Below are 18762 nucleotides of genomic sequence, written 5' to 3' on the forward strand. Positions count from 1 at the left end.
ATATCTCCACCTCTCCATGGAAAAGACTAGTTCAGCCAGATTACCCAAAGCAAGAAGCTTTATAGAGCTCAACTATAGAATACTTTCAACACCTTCTATAACACAATGCAATTGATTGTATTTGGGAAGTAGCTATAATCCAAATTCTAAATTACCACAGATTTTCAGTACAAACTAAAGAAAAATTGCTCAAGCATATGCTGTCAAGTTTCTTCCAAAAATTTCTCCATGATCCCTAGCTCTAAATTCTAGGTTATCTTCAAAATACCCATAATATTATAGACAGCTATGTTAGGCAGAATTTCTTTTTTTAATTTATTGGCTATAAGGTCTTACTACACAGCTTAGACTTGTAATGATCCTCCTGTCTTATCCTCTCCAGCACTGGGATTACAGGCATGTGCCACCATGGCCCAGTTTCAGGGTCAGCAGGGCCAGGGCCCACATAGCATGTGATACCAGAGATCAAACTCTGGTCCTTGTGCTTGCTAGGCAGGCACTTAGACCACTGGGCTATATCCCCAGCCCTAAGCAGAAATATTATAGACAGACAGAATTGGGCCCTCAAGGAAGTCAGTACATAAAAAGAGAACACATCAAAACTGTAGCTGGAGTCCTATCTAAGACACACTATGAAGACTAAGGCTAGGGCCAGGGAGAGAGCTCAGTAGAATAAGCACTTGCCTGGCAAGCACAAGGTTCTGAGTTCAATCCCCAGTTCCTCAAAAAAACCAAACTAAGGCTAAAGACAACACTTTATAGATTACTGACCAAAGTTAACTATGTCATGCATATGCCCTTGCTACCAACTGGATCAATATGACCCAAACGACTACACTTGCATTTTATTGATCATAATTTTGACCTACGTTGTACCTGCCTGGTGATTTTGCTCTATAAAACTTCCTTTGAGAATTGGGCTCATTGGCAACCCATTCCGGACCCCTCATGTTTCTCAGAAGTAATTACTATTCCCCATTCCTTTACTCCAATAAAATTTTCTACTCTTAACCATCACTGTTCCTTAGAATTTATTCTTTGATTTCAGGGAACACAAATGCAGCAGAGCTGACATCCAACATTTCCCTTGTATCAATATCTTTTTTTTTTTTTTTTTTTTTTTTTCAGAACTGGGGATTGAACTCAGACCCTTGAGCTTGCCAGGGAAGGACTTATTCTACTGAGCCATCTCCCTGGCCTCTACCCTTGTATCAATATTTTTACCTGATTTTAGGAACAAGAAGCCTGTTGAGTGCTAAAGAAAACACAGGAGAAGCTTAATTAATGATTAAAAATGAAACTTTCATATGTAAAATTAGCCATAAGAGGGCAGGGACATAGCTGAGTGGTCTAAGTGCCTGCCTGGCAAGCACAAGGACCCAGGTTCAATCCCCGGTACCACATACCATGCAGGCCCTGCTCTAGGCGTGCCATGCCAGCCACTGAAACCACGCATGGTGGCACATGTCTGTAATCCCAGCACTGGGGAGGCTGCAACAGGAAGTTCGAGCTGCATAGCAAGACTCTGTACCAATTTAAAAATAATAATAATATATTTTATGCATAATCCATCCAATATGTTGTTTAACATATTAAATACTTTTTTCTTTTTTTAAAATTTCAAGGGGGGCCAGGGAGATAGCTCAGTAGAATAAGCGCTTGCCTGGCAAGCACAGGGTCCTGAGTTCAACCCCTGGTACCACCAAAAAATAGAAATAAATAAAATTTCATTTTATTTTATTTTGAAGAGTAAAAACAGCAGCAAAAACAAATAACAGAAACAAAGAAAGAATCAATATTTTCTCTTTTTTTGTGTGGTACCAGGGATCAAACTCAGGACCTTGTGCTTGCCACCCAAGCACTTATTCCACTGAGCTATTTCTCCAACCCTCAATATTTTCTTAATGACATATTTTACATTCTTTTTTTTCCTTATACTCTGTCTTCAGATTCCAGTACGTGCCTTTCTGTTACAACTACAGCATCTCAATTTTGAGTAGCCACATTTTATGTGCTCAGTAGCCATATGTAAATGGTACCATCCAAATTCAGTAGCATAGATCTAGAGAAACAGATTGGCAACTATGTACAGAAAGCATGTCTATAGGCTAAAAGCAAGGAAGTACATGTGCAGAGAGATTCAGAGATGAAAAGTGAAAATTAAAAAGAATATTGGTAGCATTCAAGTACTTTCTTCTAAGAGGTTTTGAGGACAAGTCATACATTTCCCAGGACCAACTGTGGACTAGATATTCTATAATTCTTCCCAGTTTCAGAAATAGGCTTCTGATTTTTGTTTTATTTTGTATTTTGAGACAGGGTCTGGTTATGTAGTACAAGGTGTCCTTGAACTCACTATGTAATCCAAGCTGGCCTTAAACTCATAGTGCGGCTCCTGCCTTAGCCTCCCAAGTGCTGGAGTAACAGGCATGTTTATTATGCACATCCAGCATAATTTTTAAAATATTATTTTTTATTATAATTATTAATAAATTATAGAAATTTCAATGAAATTACCTTTATTCCAATTTGGGTTCCTAAGCCTCTGTTTTAGCAGTTATTACTCACTCCAAATACTCCTCAACTAACAATGGGGTTATATATTCATACTTATAAATTGAAAATATCAAAAGATGAAAATACATTAATATACCTACCAAGCATTATAACGTAGAAACACAAAACACTATAGAGGGTTTTTTCTGCACATGATCACATGGCTGAATGGAAACCATTATGACAGAAGATCAGACTGCATATCACTTCCCTAGAAATCAATCAAGACTCAAAGTATGGTTTCTACTGGATTCTTATTGCTTTCACATCATCATAATGTTGAAAACTCCTAAGTTACTCTATCTTGTTGGCAATCTTCTATAATTGTTCACTTGCCCTCTGATCCAAAATGTTACCTGAGAATCCTTCTCAACAATGTTTCAGGAATCCAGTACCATAACTGAAGTTCACATATAAGTAGGAATGTATCGGCCCCCACACACATATCCTTTCTGTTTTGCAGTACTAGCCCCAAGGTCTTTGCACTGAACTACATCTTCAGCTATTTATTTATTAATTTATTGATTTGTTTGTTTGTTTACTTATATCTTGAGTCAAAATCTTCCTAAATTGCTAAGGTCCTCAGGCTGAACTTGAACTTTTGATTCTCCTGGGTCAGCCTCCCACCATACTAGGATCACAAGCATGTGCCACTGGACCCAGCCTGGAACTCCCTCTTAAAAACCAATGTGTACATTTTAGTCTTTCCCTTGATGAATGAATGATAATAGATGTGTCATGTCCTTCCCAGACATAGCACATGTGTATACTGAGGTTTGGAAGAAGTGAGTTCACAATGGCCTGAAAAGCCTGCAGTAGTCAACAAATGAAGCCAAAATATATCCAATTTCTGTAGCCATGCATATTTCTGTTCCTAGGCTGGAGTGGCTTGGGATACTGCACTAACATGCCAAAATTAGCCAGCCACAATTAATGTGACAATTAATCAAAAAATTTAATGTAGAAACTTCTGGATGAGGGACAGCCCGATAGCTCAGCAGACTAAAGTACCTTTCTAGGCAGAGCACAGAGGCCAGGTTTTTGATCCCCAGCATGCCATGACTGCCCTGCCCCTGGGGTACGCTGAGACTGGCACAGACTCTGGGCCTAGTGGTGTATACCTGTAATCCCAGCACTGGGGAGGCTGAAAAATAGGAGGATAACTATTGGTCTGAGCTGTGTAATGAGACCTTGTAACAACCAAATACATTTTTTTAAAGAAGGAAAGGTTTATTTAGCTCCCTGTTAGTGGAAGTTTCAGTGTATACCCAGTTGGCTTCAAGACAGAGTGGCACATGGCAGAGAGCAGCCGTTCATGGTGGGAGGCAAAGAGCAAGAGAGCAAAGAGAGTGGCAGCAGCTCAGACAGCTAGCTAGCCTCTCTCCCCTACTTACATTGTAATGCAAGTTTTGTAATGCAAGTTTCCTGCCCTAGGGCAGTGCAGCATCCACACCCACAATAATTAATCACAAGCATGCTGAAGCCACCCCATGACTACATAAGGCTTTGGGGGATACTATAAACAAACCACAATATTTTGTCCCTGGACATTCAAAGACTCATGCACATCCCTTTATGCAAAAGGCATTATTGTCCATTTTCTAAGAGTTGCCAAAGTCACAACAGTTTCAACATTGCTGAAAAGTCCAAGTCCTAAGTCTCCTCCACGATGCAAGGCAAACTCTTAGCTGTGAGCCCCTACTTTCAACATTTAAAGGCACGAGATAAACATTAGTATTCCAAAGGTATACACAGCAGGATATCAAATACAATTTTTAAAAAATCAATTTATTTCCAAAGTATTTTATTTTTTGGTTGTAGTGAATATAAGTGAAAAAAGGAAGAGCCTAAAAATAACAAATGCTCTGATAAGAAAGTTGGTTACAGAAATCTTTAATCAAACTTCTAGCAAGATTTAAAATGAATTTATTTTCCTGGTGGTGCCAGTAGGATGTTCTAAAAGTAAAAGATAATGTTCAACTATATGAAAAAAGATCAAAATTAAGGCACTTAGAACTAGAAATGCAAAATCTTTTTCCATCTGCAAATTGTTAATGAACAGTGAAATTTGCAGGAGGTCAGAAACTTTCATTTCCCTCTTGTTTCTCTACCATTTTTCAGAATTTCCTTTTCCCTCTGTAAGAATGTCATTTACAGGAAAGAAAAGTACATTTTAAATTAGAGCATTTTGAGATGACCGCGCCCTAAGCAGCATTATTAGAAAAATGACTGATACAATGCTGCCCTCTAGCAATGCCTCAGACTGGACTTGAGACCCAGCAGGCTTCCTCCGGCACCCTCGAGATGTTTCCCTGCTTTCAGAGCGTGTTCAAGCAGGAAGGCAGTTAGTACCCAGGCTAACACCTGAATAAAAGTGTAGCCATGGTGAAGAAGGAGTAGCTTCCCCAAGGCCACACTAACTGTCCCTGGCACAACTGGTAGTGGAACCCAGAGTCTCATTTTGCCTTCTTCACCTATTCCTCCCTGCTCCTTCTCTTAAAGATTGATTGATTGATTTGGTACATGTTCTCACTACGCAGTTCAGTCTCATAGTGATCCTTCTGTCTCAGTCTCCCCAGTGCTGGGATTATAGGCATGTGCCACCACACCTGGTTTCAGTGGCCTGCATGGTGTAGGGCTGGCACAGCATGTGGTAGTGGGGATTAAGCCCAGGTCCTTGTGTGGGGTAGGCCCTTAGACCATTGAACTATCTCCACTGCCCTTCTCCTCCCTTTTTGTCTTCTTTCTTCCCTCCTAGGGTACAAGTGATTAACTGTTGGTGATCAGAATATAGAGAAGCCCCTAAGTGGTATCAGAGTAACAAAGGGTATTGGCTAATGGATTATTACCACAGCAATGAATTGTTTACCAGATTATTTTATAGGTTGATGAAAGAAGGAAAAATCCACAAGGGACTGAACCCCTGAGAATTCTATTTTGGAGTCCAGTTTCTTGACTTTTAGCAAGCCCAGGTGTGTTAACCCGTGCTCACCTTTATTCTGAGATAGTCATTGCAGGTGGCAGTGATTGAAAAAAAAGCTGTTATAGATGTGAGCAGGTATGGAAATCTGCCTTTGTAAGTCCCCTCCCTTGATCCTAAGAAGTTTTAGGGCAGCAGCATAGTTAGGTTGAGCTGGAAAGCAAAAGAAGCATATTACCAACATATTCTCTGAAAATGCAGTATCTGAGGCTGGGGAGATGGCTCAGTAGAGTAAATGCTTGCCTGGCAAACTCAAAGGCCTGAGTTCAGTCCCCAGTTCTGAAAAAATTGCAATATCCTTCAAATCATATTCCTGGTAATATGTTGCAGGATGTTGGGTTTGTAATAAAAATGTATTATAGAGATCACTTCATTATACATGATGCAAATGCAATTTAAAACCACAATGAGCTACAGTGATACTTGTATACCAATATTTACAGCAGCAGAATTCATAACAGCTAAATCTTGGAAGCAGTCTGTTTACACACCAACAGATGACTGGATAAAGAAAGGGTGGTACCTATATATCTTAATTGGTGCCTAGTAGATTCAGACAGATGGGAGTAAAAAATATCTGTGCACTGGTGACCTGAAGGATCCAGTCAAGGATTTGGAGCCCATAGCTATGTTCAATGAAAGTCTGTATAAAGGATCTATACCAGAAAGGCCTAAGGGCCAGTGGTGAAAGCTAGAACATCTGTGCCAGCAGGGTGAAGGATCTATACCACAAGGCTGAGGCACCTGCACTGGAAGTCAGGAGACAATATTCAAGATGAAGGTGAGGACTGAAGCTCTCTTGAAGGAAGACAGCAACCAAAGCTCCTTTAAAGAGAAACCACTGAAAAGCACCTTTAGGAAAATCAACAACATGCTGTCTTTCCCTCCCATTCTATTTTTACACAACGTTGGCAGAAATCCTCAGGTGGCTTTTCCATGCTCAGGACTGGTTCTCGGGACCTTTCCACCCCGCTCTCTCACTCTCTTGTGAAACGTCCATCCCTCCCATCCAGCCCAAGCGCAGGCCAAGCGAGTGTGTGGGAGAGCTTCCACGCTCCCCTGTGCCCCCTGGTCCAGGGGAACAACAGAGTGGCACAACAGATTCACTTCCAAGGACTGCAGCAGGAAGGAGCTGAACACAACAACTAGACCCAAGCCAGGTGTAACTGGAAAACTCAAACTTAAAAGATCTGCACCTGAATTTCAGTAGGTGCTAAGGTTATAACTGCAACAAAGATCTACAACAAAGGTCAGAAGACAGTGCTATACAAGATGACAACAAGAAGGAGCAAAATGCAATCTCAGACCCAAGGCCACCCATAACAAGTGCAGAGGACACTAACACAGAACAAATTGAGAATCACACAGCTAAAATCAATTAATCAACAGCTTCTGAAATAAAGAAACAACTGCAGAAAGGTATAGAGGAACTCATATTGGAAATGAAAAAAGAAATCCCTGAGTTAATAGCATCACCAGTAGAAAATCAAATGCAGAAACATATGTAGGAAAGCCAATGCACCCCGAAAACAAGAGCAGAGGAAACTAGCTCAGCTCAAATGTATGAATTAATAGCATGGAAAGTAAATAAGCAACAACAGAAAGGTATAGAAGAACTCAGAGAGGAATTAATCTCTGAAATAAAAAAAGATATCTCTGAGTCCATAGCATCTGAAGTAAAGAATCAAATACAGAAACATATGGAGGAAATCCAATCTGAAAAAAACTCTGCAGTAAAAGAATTAATAACTGCTCCTAAAGAAGACATTGATTAAAAAAAGAGGACATTAGAAAAATGACAGATTCCTTGAACAAGCAATAAAGGAAAGAAATAGATCGCATGAAGCAGAGTCAAAGAGATACAGAGGAACTTAAAAATCTCAATCACAAGCTTGCAAAACCATTTCAGTGAAAGGGAAGACAGAGTTTCAGATCTTGAAGACGCAGGTGCAGCTAGTGTAAAGGTAAGAAAAGATCTCTTAAAAACAACTACAGTGAAGGAAAAAATAATTCATCACTTGCAAGATAATGCAAAGATGAGCAATATGGAACTAATAGGCATCAATAAGAAAGCAGTCAGTACAAATGATATAAAAAGAATATGGGCAGAAGTAATAGCAGAAAACTTCCCAAATAAGAGGAAACAATCTGACATTCAGGTAACCAAAGCATACAGAATGCCAAGTAACCTCAACCCAATTAAAAACACACCGAGACATGCAATAGTCAAGAGCCCAGAAATTCAGCACAAGAATAATCTACTGAAAGCTGCTGGAGAAAAGAAGCAGATCACATTCAAAGGAAAACCCACCAGAATTATGGCTGACTTCTCTTCATAAACCAAGAAGGGAAGAAGAGCATGGAGCAGAGTACTTCAAGTCCTCTATGAAAACAAATTTTAGCCCAGACTACTATACCCTGCAAAACTCTTTTTCAAGTTTGATGGAGAAGTGAAATACTTTCATGACAAAGAACAACGAAAGAATTTCATGATGACAAAGCCAACCCTACACAGGCTACTGAAAGATGTTCTAGGGAGGAACCAAAATGAACAGACCTCCATGCCCAAGACCATGTTGACTCAATTTAGATGCAAGTTCCAATTTGACCAGTAGTTCACCCACCATACTATATATAATGGAATATTACTCTGCCACAAAGAATGACAAATTTGAGAATTTGTAGAAAAAATGGATGCACCTAAAAATATAATGTTGAATTAAATAAATCAGACAGACAATCTGACATACAATATTGTATTTCCCAGATGCATCTTAGCTCTATATGTAGCACATTTTCTACAAATGGTGAATGCATAAGTCTTTACCCATAGAACATGCTTAAGTAAATGCAAAAGAATTGAAATTATGCCATCCATAGTCTCAGATCATAGTGAAATAAAATTAGAAATCAATGACAAAAGAATCCCAAAAATCCACAAAATGCATGGAAATTAAACAACACCCCCCTGAACAACCAATGGGCCACCGATGAAATTACAGAAGGAATGAGTGTCTACAATTAAATGATAATGCCAATACAACGTACCTGAATATATTGGATGCAGTGAAAACAGTCTTAGAAGAGACATTAATAGCAGTGAATTCCTACATCAGAAAAACTTAGCAAGCTCAAATAAACAACTTAATGTTAAACCTAAAATAATAGAGAAAGCAAAGCAAGTTAAATACAAAACACATATTGGGCAGGAAATTATAAAAATCAGAGCATAAAATACGGCAACTAAGACTAAGAAAATAAAACAATGAATTATTCAAAGAGTTGGTTCTTTGAAAGATTATTTGCCAATGATATAACACTCTATACAGAAGACCCCAAAATCTCCATCAAAGGAATGCCAGATTTAATACCCAAATTCAGTAGCATAGCTGGATATAACATCAACACTGAAAAATCAATAAATAAGATTCCTATACACAAATAGCAAAATCACTGAGAGAAATTTTTCTATCACACTTTTCACTATAGCATCAAAAGAAACTGAAATACTTAATAATCAATTTAACAATAGAAATACAAAATCTTGGGCCAGGAGATGACTCGGTAGAATAAGCACTTCCCTGGAAAGCACAAGGGCCTGAGTTCAATCCCCGGTTCCACCAAAAAAAAAGTAAAAAATCTTTACATTGAAAACTATAATATTTTTTAAATTTATTTTTAGATAATACTCTGAAAGGGATTTAAAAAGATATCAAAAAATGGAAAGATATTCACTATTCTTGCATAAGAAGAACCAATAAAGTGAAAATGGCCATACTTCTAAAATTGTTAAACAGATGTAATGGAATCACAATCAAAATACCAATATTATACTTCACTGAAATACAGAATACAATTCTAAAATTTATTTGGAACAGGAAGATACCTAGACTAGCAAAAGCAATCCTAAGCAACAAAGTCAAGGCCTGAACGATTACCATCCCTGACTTAAAATTATACAACAAAGCTACCATGATAAAAATAGCATGGTACCTGGTGGAGGACACCTGAGCATCGGTGGAAGAGATAGCTTCTTTAATAAATGGTGTAAGAAAAGCTGGCTTTGCGCATGCCAAAGATTAAATCTAGTCCCATATATCTCACCATTCACTAAATTAATATCAAAATGGATCAAAGATCTAAATTTTAAAACACAAACACTAAATATGTAGGAAATCAGAATAGGTAGAACTGTTGAAGGCGTAAATATAGCCAAAGACTTTATAAACACAACACTGATCACACAGGAAATATTACAAAAAATCAACAATTGGGGTCTCTTCATATTGAAAAGCTTTAAACCACAAGACTCTTCACAAGATTGAAGAGAAAATCCATAGAGTAGGCAAATTTTTTACCAGATATTCCTCAGACAAAGGACTAATATGTAGAATAAAGAACTCAAAAATCAGACCTTTAAAATTAAAGACATAACCCCAAACTGGGCATTTGAAATGAATATATACTTCTCAGGTAAAAAAGTATCAACAGTAAATAAACATATGAAAACATGTTCCATATCACACTAGTCATTTGTGAAATGCAGATTCAAACTACACTGTAATTCTGTCTCACCCCAGAAAGAAAGGCTGTCATCAAAAATCAGTCAGTAGCAAATGCTGGTGGTGTTGTTGGAACAATGTAACCCTTGTCCACTGTTGGTAGGCGTGCAGACTGGTGCAACCACTATGGAAATCAGTGTGGCAACTTCTCAAAAACAAAAAAAACAAAAAAACAAAAAACAAGGGGTTCCATTTGACCAAGCTATCTCATTTCTAGGTATTTTCTCTGATGAATTAAAAGCATCATACCACAATAATATATGCACACTCATGTTTATAGCAGCAACTTTGTAATAGCTAAATCTTGCAAACAGACCATATGTCCATCAGTGGATGAATGGATGGATAAAAGATGTGCTTCTTTTTATAAGATGGAGTACTACTATGCCATAAAAACACATAAACTTGAGAAATTTCTAGGTAAATGGATGCACCTTGAGACCATTCCATTGAAATAAAATGGGCACACATGTTTAAATGTCACATTATTTCTTTGGTATGAGAAACCAAAAGTGTAAATAAGGACCAAAATATATGATACAGAAAAGCAGAAAGAAAAATGTTTAAATGAGAAGAGGAACTAAGCAGAGGGAAAGAAAGGAACAGAAAAGAGCCAATAGAAGGAAAAGTGAAAACAAAGCTATTGTAAGTAAAGAGGGGAAAGGGAGCTGAAGAAAGAGGGGATTGAGGAAAAAAAGAATTAATATATACCATGTAGAGGTACAAACTACCTTTGAAGAATGTTATCCTTATGCATATATAAAGTGTATAAAATTAATTATAAAAATTAAAACTTTTTTTCAATCTGAAAAAACCAAAACAAACAATATATACTTAGGAGTGACCATAGGTACACAAGAATATATGCAGTGTATTATTTGTTGAAACTGTACTTCCAATTAGATTTGAAACTGTCTCATTGCTATCTGTTTATAATTAAAACTTTTTTTAAAATAAAGAGTCGAAGAAGAACACAGAAGGAGTATTTTAGAGCATGTGAAACTGCTGGTATTTTCAGTGTCCTGGGGGAAACCATCAAGTGATTAAGGTATTGTAATAAACAGGTGGGAACAAGAGTTAGAAACATCTGAGTTCCTCCTGCTTTATAAGACTTTGTTTTACCCATGGGTTAGCAAGCCTGTCAAATACTGAAACACCTTTTCCTACAGACAAAATTATCATGCAACATAGCAACCACTGCTGAATTCCTATTGATTTGTTTGGTGAAGTTCTGCATCATTTCTCATGTTTAGGGGGATGACTATTTTGTATTCTCTTTAATAATAAGTACTTGAGTAAGTGATGGCCCAGGTCTACCTGAATGCTGAATAGCTCCTAAAGCAATACTAAGTATAACCTTTACAAAGGGTAGGATAGGGACAGTCTTCTGACTGAGTATGTTTGTGCCTCATTTGTTCCACTTGTCTCTAGTAATACTAGTTCGCAGGGGAGGAGGGGCAAAAGCAAAAAGGAAGATGAGTGACTGGGGCAAAACAGGTTATTACTATTGTTTTTTATCATGTCTATAAGAAAATCAGTACTATTTTTAAACCATTTTCATTTCTGTGTAAATTTTCTAAATATGAGTGGTGGTTTCTATGATCAACAATTTCTTTTGCTGTAGAGAGAAAACTGGACAGTGTTTTTTCTGAAGAGCAATCCTAGCAGTACATGGAATTTTGCACTCCATTTGGGCCTGGGTTGAGTCAGATGTGAGCCAAGAGCACCAAGTAGAGGAGGAAAATACGGACTCCTGGCCAGCTGTTAGCCCCACTTGAAATTTGTGCTGCCCAGTTTATCTTCCCCTCTTCTCCTAGAGGCATCAGCATAGGTAATGGAAGCAGCTGCAGGGAGCCTCCAGAGCCAGAGTCACATGTACAGTACCAAGATGCTGCCCATTTTTCTGTCAATCTTTGCTTTCCTGCAAGGTGAGTTTTCTTTTCCTGGCATCTCACTATTAGGGGTAGTGGAACAGTAGGGTTCAGTCTCCAGAGGCAGTTTGGGCTCTAACACTGTACTTTCCCCCTCACTGCTACTGCCCTGGATTGTATCCTCTGGCCAGCCAGCCACCCAGACTTGTAGTGGGGGATGAGTTACCTCTGACCTTTTCCTCCACCCTTCTTCCAATCAGTTGCCAAGTTAGAGTTCTAAAATGTCTCCAATTATGTTTTCAAAAGATATTCAAGGACCCAATTATATGTACTATTATTGAATAAATAAATCAGTATTTGTATCAAATTTCCTAATATCGTATTTCTTCACAATTTCAATTTGATTTAAGTATGTTTTGTGGATTGTCTGTCTCTCCTCCCCTTAATTTGGAGGCATTTTCATATGAGCAAGGATCTTATATGTTTGTCTCCCAAACAATGGCTGACACATGTTAGATAATAAACATTAGCTGAATGCACTCAATAAATCAAATTCTAATAATCAGTTTATTTTATTCATAAATGAATTTTATTTCCTTTTATGATTACAAATGTAGTACAAGTTTACTGTAGAGAAACTGGAAAGCATAGAGAAGTAGAAAGAAAAAAAATACCCATAATTCTACCACCTGGAAGTAAACATTGAGCAATGAGCATATTATGTTCTAACTATCTATGCCCGCTTAGAGACAGTTTGTCAAGAGTGATGGCCACTCAAAGCACAACAGCCAAAGAGAGTGAGAGTAATTAACAGCTGAGGCATCACCAGGGATAAGAGCTAGAGATTCCACACTGAAGGACAAGACAAAGGTCATAAATAATCCATCAAGAGATCAAAAGCTAACAACACAGGAACAAGTTAGCTCACTCTTAACAGTGTAATTAAATGGTGCTTGTAAGGAATTTAGCCCAGCACCTGTCACATGGTACATTATCAATAACTGTTAGCTATTACTATCACAATTATTATTATTATTATTATTATTATTATTATTGGTCAAAATGAGTGATTCAAGGTGGAAACTACAGCAGGGCATAGGCCCTGTAGACACATTTTAGGTGCTATAAGGAGGGGCACATTATGGCAAGTCTACTGGTTTAAAAGTTGGTATAGGAATATATATCTCTCTCTTTGTAGGCTCTCCTTCCAGGTAGAGTGAGATTAGGGTTTTCTCAAGTTTGCCTGATGATATATGGCAAGACACATGGCAAGTGTTTCTGAGGTAGGGAATGATTTCTCCTGCCTAGACTTCTTTCTGGACCAACAACAAGAACTGAACTTGATGATGATGGGAGTTCTGAACCTCATACACCATACATACATTCTTACAGTTCACACTCTCACTATTGAAGCAGGACACAGGCATGTGCATGATAGACAAGGTTGAGGTAGCCAAGTGGGGGATGAGGGGGAATGTGCCTGGATGGGCAGGTTGGAGGGTAAAGCCAATGAAGTTTATGATATAGCTTAATGGTATGGATCCAGGAGCCAGTCTTCAAGCTAGCAGCCAAGTCAGATATCATAAGAGTCTGGGGAGCATTACTTGTTGTTGGAGGTCTTCCGATGGTCTCTGCTCTGTCGAAGGTGGTTGTAAAGATCCTTTTGGGGATCTCTGTGCTCTTTCAGGTAGTAACAGCGTTTGGGAACATGATGATACTGGGACTAAGAAAAAACACCAGAAGTAAGAACCACACTTCCTATGAAAAAAGACATTCTACCTGGTTAAATTTGGTCACTTAGCAGATCAGAGAACTTACCTAATTTATTTCTATAAAGCATGACTGAGCCTAACCAAATCCCCTAGTGGCCTGAGTTCATAATATTCATGGCTATGTCTAGGATCTACTTATAAGACAGTGATGGCAAACTTTTTAAAGCTTTCAATCATAATAGCCAGTTGAGGCTTGCATGCCATAGGTTCACCACCACTACGCTAAGAGAATACACCCCTTCCCTTAGATTTGGATGGACTTGCAGTAAGTAGAGAGATGGGATTGAGTACATAATAGCTCTGCTACACAGCAGAAGGCTTACTGCTTTAATTATACCAGTTGAGATCTCAGTATCTGAAATTGCATACCACTCCTGAAAATAGCTAATATGTCCTAACTGCATACTCACACTTACTGATAAAACTTCGGGTAGAATTGTACTGTCTTGGGGTGTAATTTCTCCCTCTTGCTGCTTCCTTAGTTCCATTCAAAAGAGCAGAATGTATTTCCTATCATTACCTTATTTTTCACCTCTAAGACTTTGCATCTGTTTCCCCATCATTACCTCCTCAGTCTTCTGCTGAGAGCTCAGTTCATTCTCCATGGCATCCTCGTTATTCCGCTTGCAGGCTGTTGTTGGCAGAACCTGGCTTGATTTGCTTGAGGAGCCCATTTCCTTTGCCAGCTGGCATTCTATGTAGAGTGCTCTGTCTATCAGTTCTTTTAGGCTACCAGCCACGTTCAGGAAGACCTGACCCATTTTGGTTGTAACAGCTTCTGAAAGTCCCTCCAAAAACCTGGCCTGTAGAATGGCATCAGACCAAGACAAATGCCGGGCCAGCAGCAGGAAGTCAGTGGCATACTGCCTGACTGACTTCTTGCCCTGCTTGGGATGGCAAAGAATGGAACTGAGGGTGTCTACTTCAGATAGGGAGTCATATAAACCTTGTGCTCTTCTCATGAATGATTTATTTTCATCTGAGACAGAGTTTCCCACTTCCATCTGCAAGATGGACCATCTCTCTGCTGCACCTAGATGAAGTGACACCAGAAATGCCATTTTCTCTGAATCATCCAAAAATCTCCTCATTTGCTTCTCCTCATCAATGTCCATCTTCTCCTCCCCTGAGCATGAAGCTCGGACTGCCTCCTGCTGCTCTAAGAGGTAACAAAGTCCTGGAGTCAACATTCCAAAGGATGACCCTTCCTTTGGTGGTGGGTTTGTTGGTTCAGAGCTTCTGGCAGTCATGCATGGTATAGCCCTCGATCCAGAATCCTTTATGTTAATATGTGAGGTACATGCCTCTCCTGAGTCTGTGGCTTTGCTTTCCAAGGTAGGCATTATTCTAAAGGCTGTTTGTGGTGTGGTCATGGCTCCAGGGTCTGGGGCCCTCGTGAGTGATGTGGACATCACTCCAGAGGTCATTTGTGGCACGGTTGTACCTCTAGAGGCAGTGGAGCTCATTAGTGGTGTAGACATTGTTGCAGAAGTTGATACTGTCCTTGGTGACTTAGTTATTCCTGCAGAAGCTCTGTTCTTCTTTTGTGGCAAGGACACAGATCTATAGCTTACGACTTTGGTTTTCACTGTTGGCATTGCTCCAGGGGCCATGGTTTTCATCACTGGCTTAGACGTCTCTCCAGAAACAATGGCTGACATCAAAGGCATGGGCATTGTTCCAGAGGGTATGGTTTTCATTAATGGGTTGGACATCCCTCCAGAGGCCATGACTGTCGTTTTTGCAGTAGGCATCTTTCCAGAGGCTGGAGCTCTCACTAGCTCTGCAGACACAGCTCCACAGTCTGTGACAGTCCTTAGTGGTATGAACATAGTTCCAGAGGCCGGTGCTCTACCTTTTGGTGGGGATATCACCCCAGAGGCTGGAACTTGCATTGGGACCATTTGAGGTGTGGACTTCACTGTAGAGGCTGGGGCTCTCATTGGTGGCAAAGGCATCCCTCCAGAAGCTGTGGATGTCACTTGAGATGTCAACATCCCTTTGGGTGCTGTAAATGTCATTAGTGGTGTGGACATTGCTCCAGGGACTGAAGCCTTCATCTGTGCCATGGACGTTGTTGCAGAGGCTGTGGCTGTGACTTGTGGAACAGATATTGTTTCATAAACTGGGACTCTTGGAGGAGTCCCTGTTTCTGTAGGAGCCAGGACTCTCAGGGGAAGAGATCTCTCTCCAGATGATGAGGCCTTTTTGAGCAATGGTGACAACTCTCTGGAATCTGGGGCTCGTGCTTGTGGTGTGGGCATCAATCCAGAAGCACAGGACCTCATCTGTGTCCCTCCAGAGATCACAGATCTCATGAGTGATGTGGATATCTCTCCAGAAGCTTGGGTGCTCGTTGGCTGATAGGGCATCTCCCCAGAGTCTGTGGCTCCCGTTAGTGATGGGGAAATTCCTTCAGAGCCTGAGGCTCTCAATAGAGGCATGACCATATCTCCAGATACTGTAGCAGCTGTTTGCGGTGTGGACATTACTCCAGAGGCTGTGGCTCTTGTTAGCAGTGTGGACAACCCTTCTGAGGCTGTGTCTGTCATTTGTGGCAAGGATAGAGCGCCAGACGTTGCATCCCTCATTAGCACTGAAGACATTTCTCTAGAAGCTGAAGTTGTCATTTGCTGCATAAACACTGTTCCAGAAGGTTTGGATATCATTAGTGGCTTGGACAATGTTCCAGAAGCTGGAGCACTCATTTGTGGCATGGATATCACTCCCAAAGCTGTGTCTCTCATTAACAATGGGGACACTGAGCCAGAGGTTTGGGCTGTTATTAGTGGAATGGACATTGCTTCAGAGGCTGTGGCTCTCATTTGTTGTGCAGATGTCAATCCTAAGTCTGTGGTTCTCATTTGTGATACAGATACTCCCCCAGAGACAGGGGTTCTGCTTTGCTGTGTGGACACTGGTACAAAGGCTGAGACCATCAGTTGTGGCATAGACAATGTTTCAGATGTTGTGGCTGCCACTGGTTGTGTGAACATCAAGCCAGAATCTTGGGCTTGTATTTGCTGCATGGGCATTGCTCCACTGACTGTTGACTTCATAAAATCTATGGGCATTGTTCCAGAAGTTTCAGTCATAGACTGTGTTGACATCACTCTAGAAGCTGTAGTTGACATTTTCTCAGTGAACATCTCTCCAGAGTTTGTGACTGGCATTAGTGGTGTGGCCATTGTTGCAGAGGCTGAGACTGTGTTTTGCCCTGTAGCCACATTTCTAGAGGCTTGTGTTCTTATTAGTGGTGTAGATACTGTTCCTGCATATGAAGTTGTCACTGGCAGTATGGACATCACTGGAGGGACTGTTTCTCTCACTGGTGCAGTAGACATGATTACAGGGTCTAGATTTTGTATTAGCTGTGTGGACATCCCTTCACAGCTTGGCGCAGGTATCATTTGGGTGTGCATTTCTGTAGAGGTTAGGTCTGTCGGTAGCAGTAGAGATACTGCCTCAGTGTCTGGGGCTGGCTTTGTTAATGTGGATGCTTGCCCAGCCTCTGGGATGGACAGCAGTGCTGGGGACATTGATTCAGATCCTGAAGCTGACGTTAGTAGTGAAGACATGTCTCCACAGCCTAAGCCTGACATGAGTAAGCCAGACATTCCCTCAGAGTCTTGGGGGTTTGCTGACTGTGCTGATGTTTCTCCAAAAGCTAAGGCTGACATTATCAGGGAGGATATTGCTTCAGAGTCTGTGCCTGACATGAGCAGTGAGGATAAATCTCCAGAGGCTAGGGCAGTCATTAGTACTTTGGACATTGCTTCAGCATCTTCATCTGTAATTTGCAATGGGGACATTTCTTCAGAGCATGGAATTGTTGTTGGTTCTGTGGATATGACTCCAGGATCCATAGCTGGAATTGGGAGTGCGGACATCTCTCCAGGATCTGGGGCAAGCATTAATGGTGCAGACATTGCTTCAGAAGCTGAAGTGCTCATTATAGGTGTAGACGTTTCTCCAAATGATGAAGTTGTAACTGCCGATTGTAATAGCTCTGCAGAATCTGTGGACATTATCGCAGCAGACATTGTCCCAATGTCAGGAATTGTTGACATTCCTGGAGACATTAACCCATAGTCTGAAATGGACAACAATGGGGACAATGCTCCAGAGTCTGAGGCAGGCATTAGCACTGGGGATGGTGTCCTAGAATCCGAGGCTGGCATTAGCAGTGGGGACAATGTTCCAGAATCTAACTCTGGCATTGGCAGTGGAGACAGTGTTTCAGAGTCTGAGGTTGGCACTGGTGGTGAGGACGATTCTCCAGTGTTTGTTGCTCCCATTAGAAGTGTGGACATTGTGTCAAAGTCTGGGGACATTTGTGTGGATGTCCCTGGGTCTGAGGCTGAAGGTGAGACTATAGACAACTGTACATGAGAAGGCAGAATTTGGACCTCTGCTCTATTCTCTGTCATTGGTCTAGCGAAAGTTGTCCCCATGTTTTGGGGGTCCACATTTTCCTCCCTCAGCATACTGTTGAATTGCAGTGAATGTAAAGGTATTGACATATCTGCCATGGCCACAGGATACAATGGAGGGAGCCCCTAAAGTGATGACATCAGAGATCCTGATGAAGCTTAAGTGGCAAGGAAATCTGTAAACAGGAAACAAGGTTAAAGGTCAAAAGGCAATATTAAGAACATTGAGAAATAAATGATTCACAATAGAGACCTGCTTTTTGGGTGCTGTCAGGAATAGGGCACTGAAGATGGTGCCACAAGGAATGACTGAAGTTGGGGCAAATAACCGTTCTGCCTCTGTCCTTTGCAAACCAATTACTCTGTTGCACAGCACAGCACAGCAATGGGGTAACAGCCAGGGCAGGTCCATATCAAATGAGGGAGCACCGCCACCTACTGGCCACTTGTGAGAACTATGAGCTACTAAACTACGCTCCACCCTCCAGCAGCACTTAAACTACCCAATGTACTGGTGAACTTGGAATGAGAATGCTCTTTGCAAATGGATAATCCTTTGTTCGTGGGGCTCATTGCACTATGCCAGTG

At 40.5% G+C, this 18762-nt stretch overlaps 1 protein-coding gene across 1 annotated transcript; it reads right to left on the reverse strand.

Moving 5' to 3' along the window:
- Positions 1-13569: 13569 nt before the first annotated feature.
- On the reverse strand, positions 13570-18273 carry Rtl9 (retrotransposon Gag like 9). The gene is made up of 2 exons (XM_004640055.2): positions 14308-18273; positions 13570-13686 (listed from the first exon to the last, which is right to left on the reverse strand). The coding sequence occupies exons 1-2, from the start codon at positions 18271-18273 to the stop codon at positions 13570-13572; spliced, it is 4083 nt and encodes a 1360-aa protein (XP_004640112.2).
- Positions 18274-18762: the final 489 nt, after the last annotated feature.

This window comes from Octodon degus, unplaced genomic scaffold (genome assembly GCF_000260255.1).
Source record: "Octodon degus isolate 3935 unplaced genomic scaffold, OctDeg1.0 scaffold00117, whole genome shotgun sequence".
Lineage (NCBI taxonomy): Eukaryota > Metazoa > Chordata > Mammalia > Rodentia > Octodontidae > Octodon > Octodon degus.

Excerpts from the sequence above, each read along its gene's own strand:
- Rtl9 (XM_004640055.2), bottom strand. The coding sequence starts at position 18,273 with ATGGCAGATATGTCAATACCTTTACATTCACTGCAATTCAACAGTATG. Across the intron at positions 13,687-14,307 it reads CTCAGCAGAAGACTGAGGAG|TATCATCATGTTCCCAAACG; the intron begins GTAATGATGGGG and ends TCTTAGTCCCAG.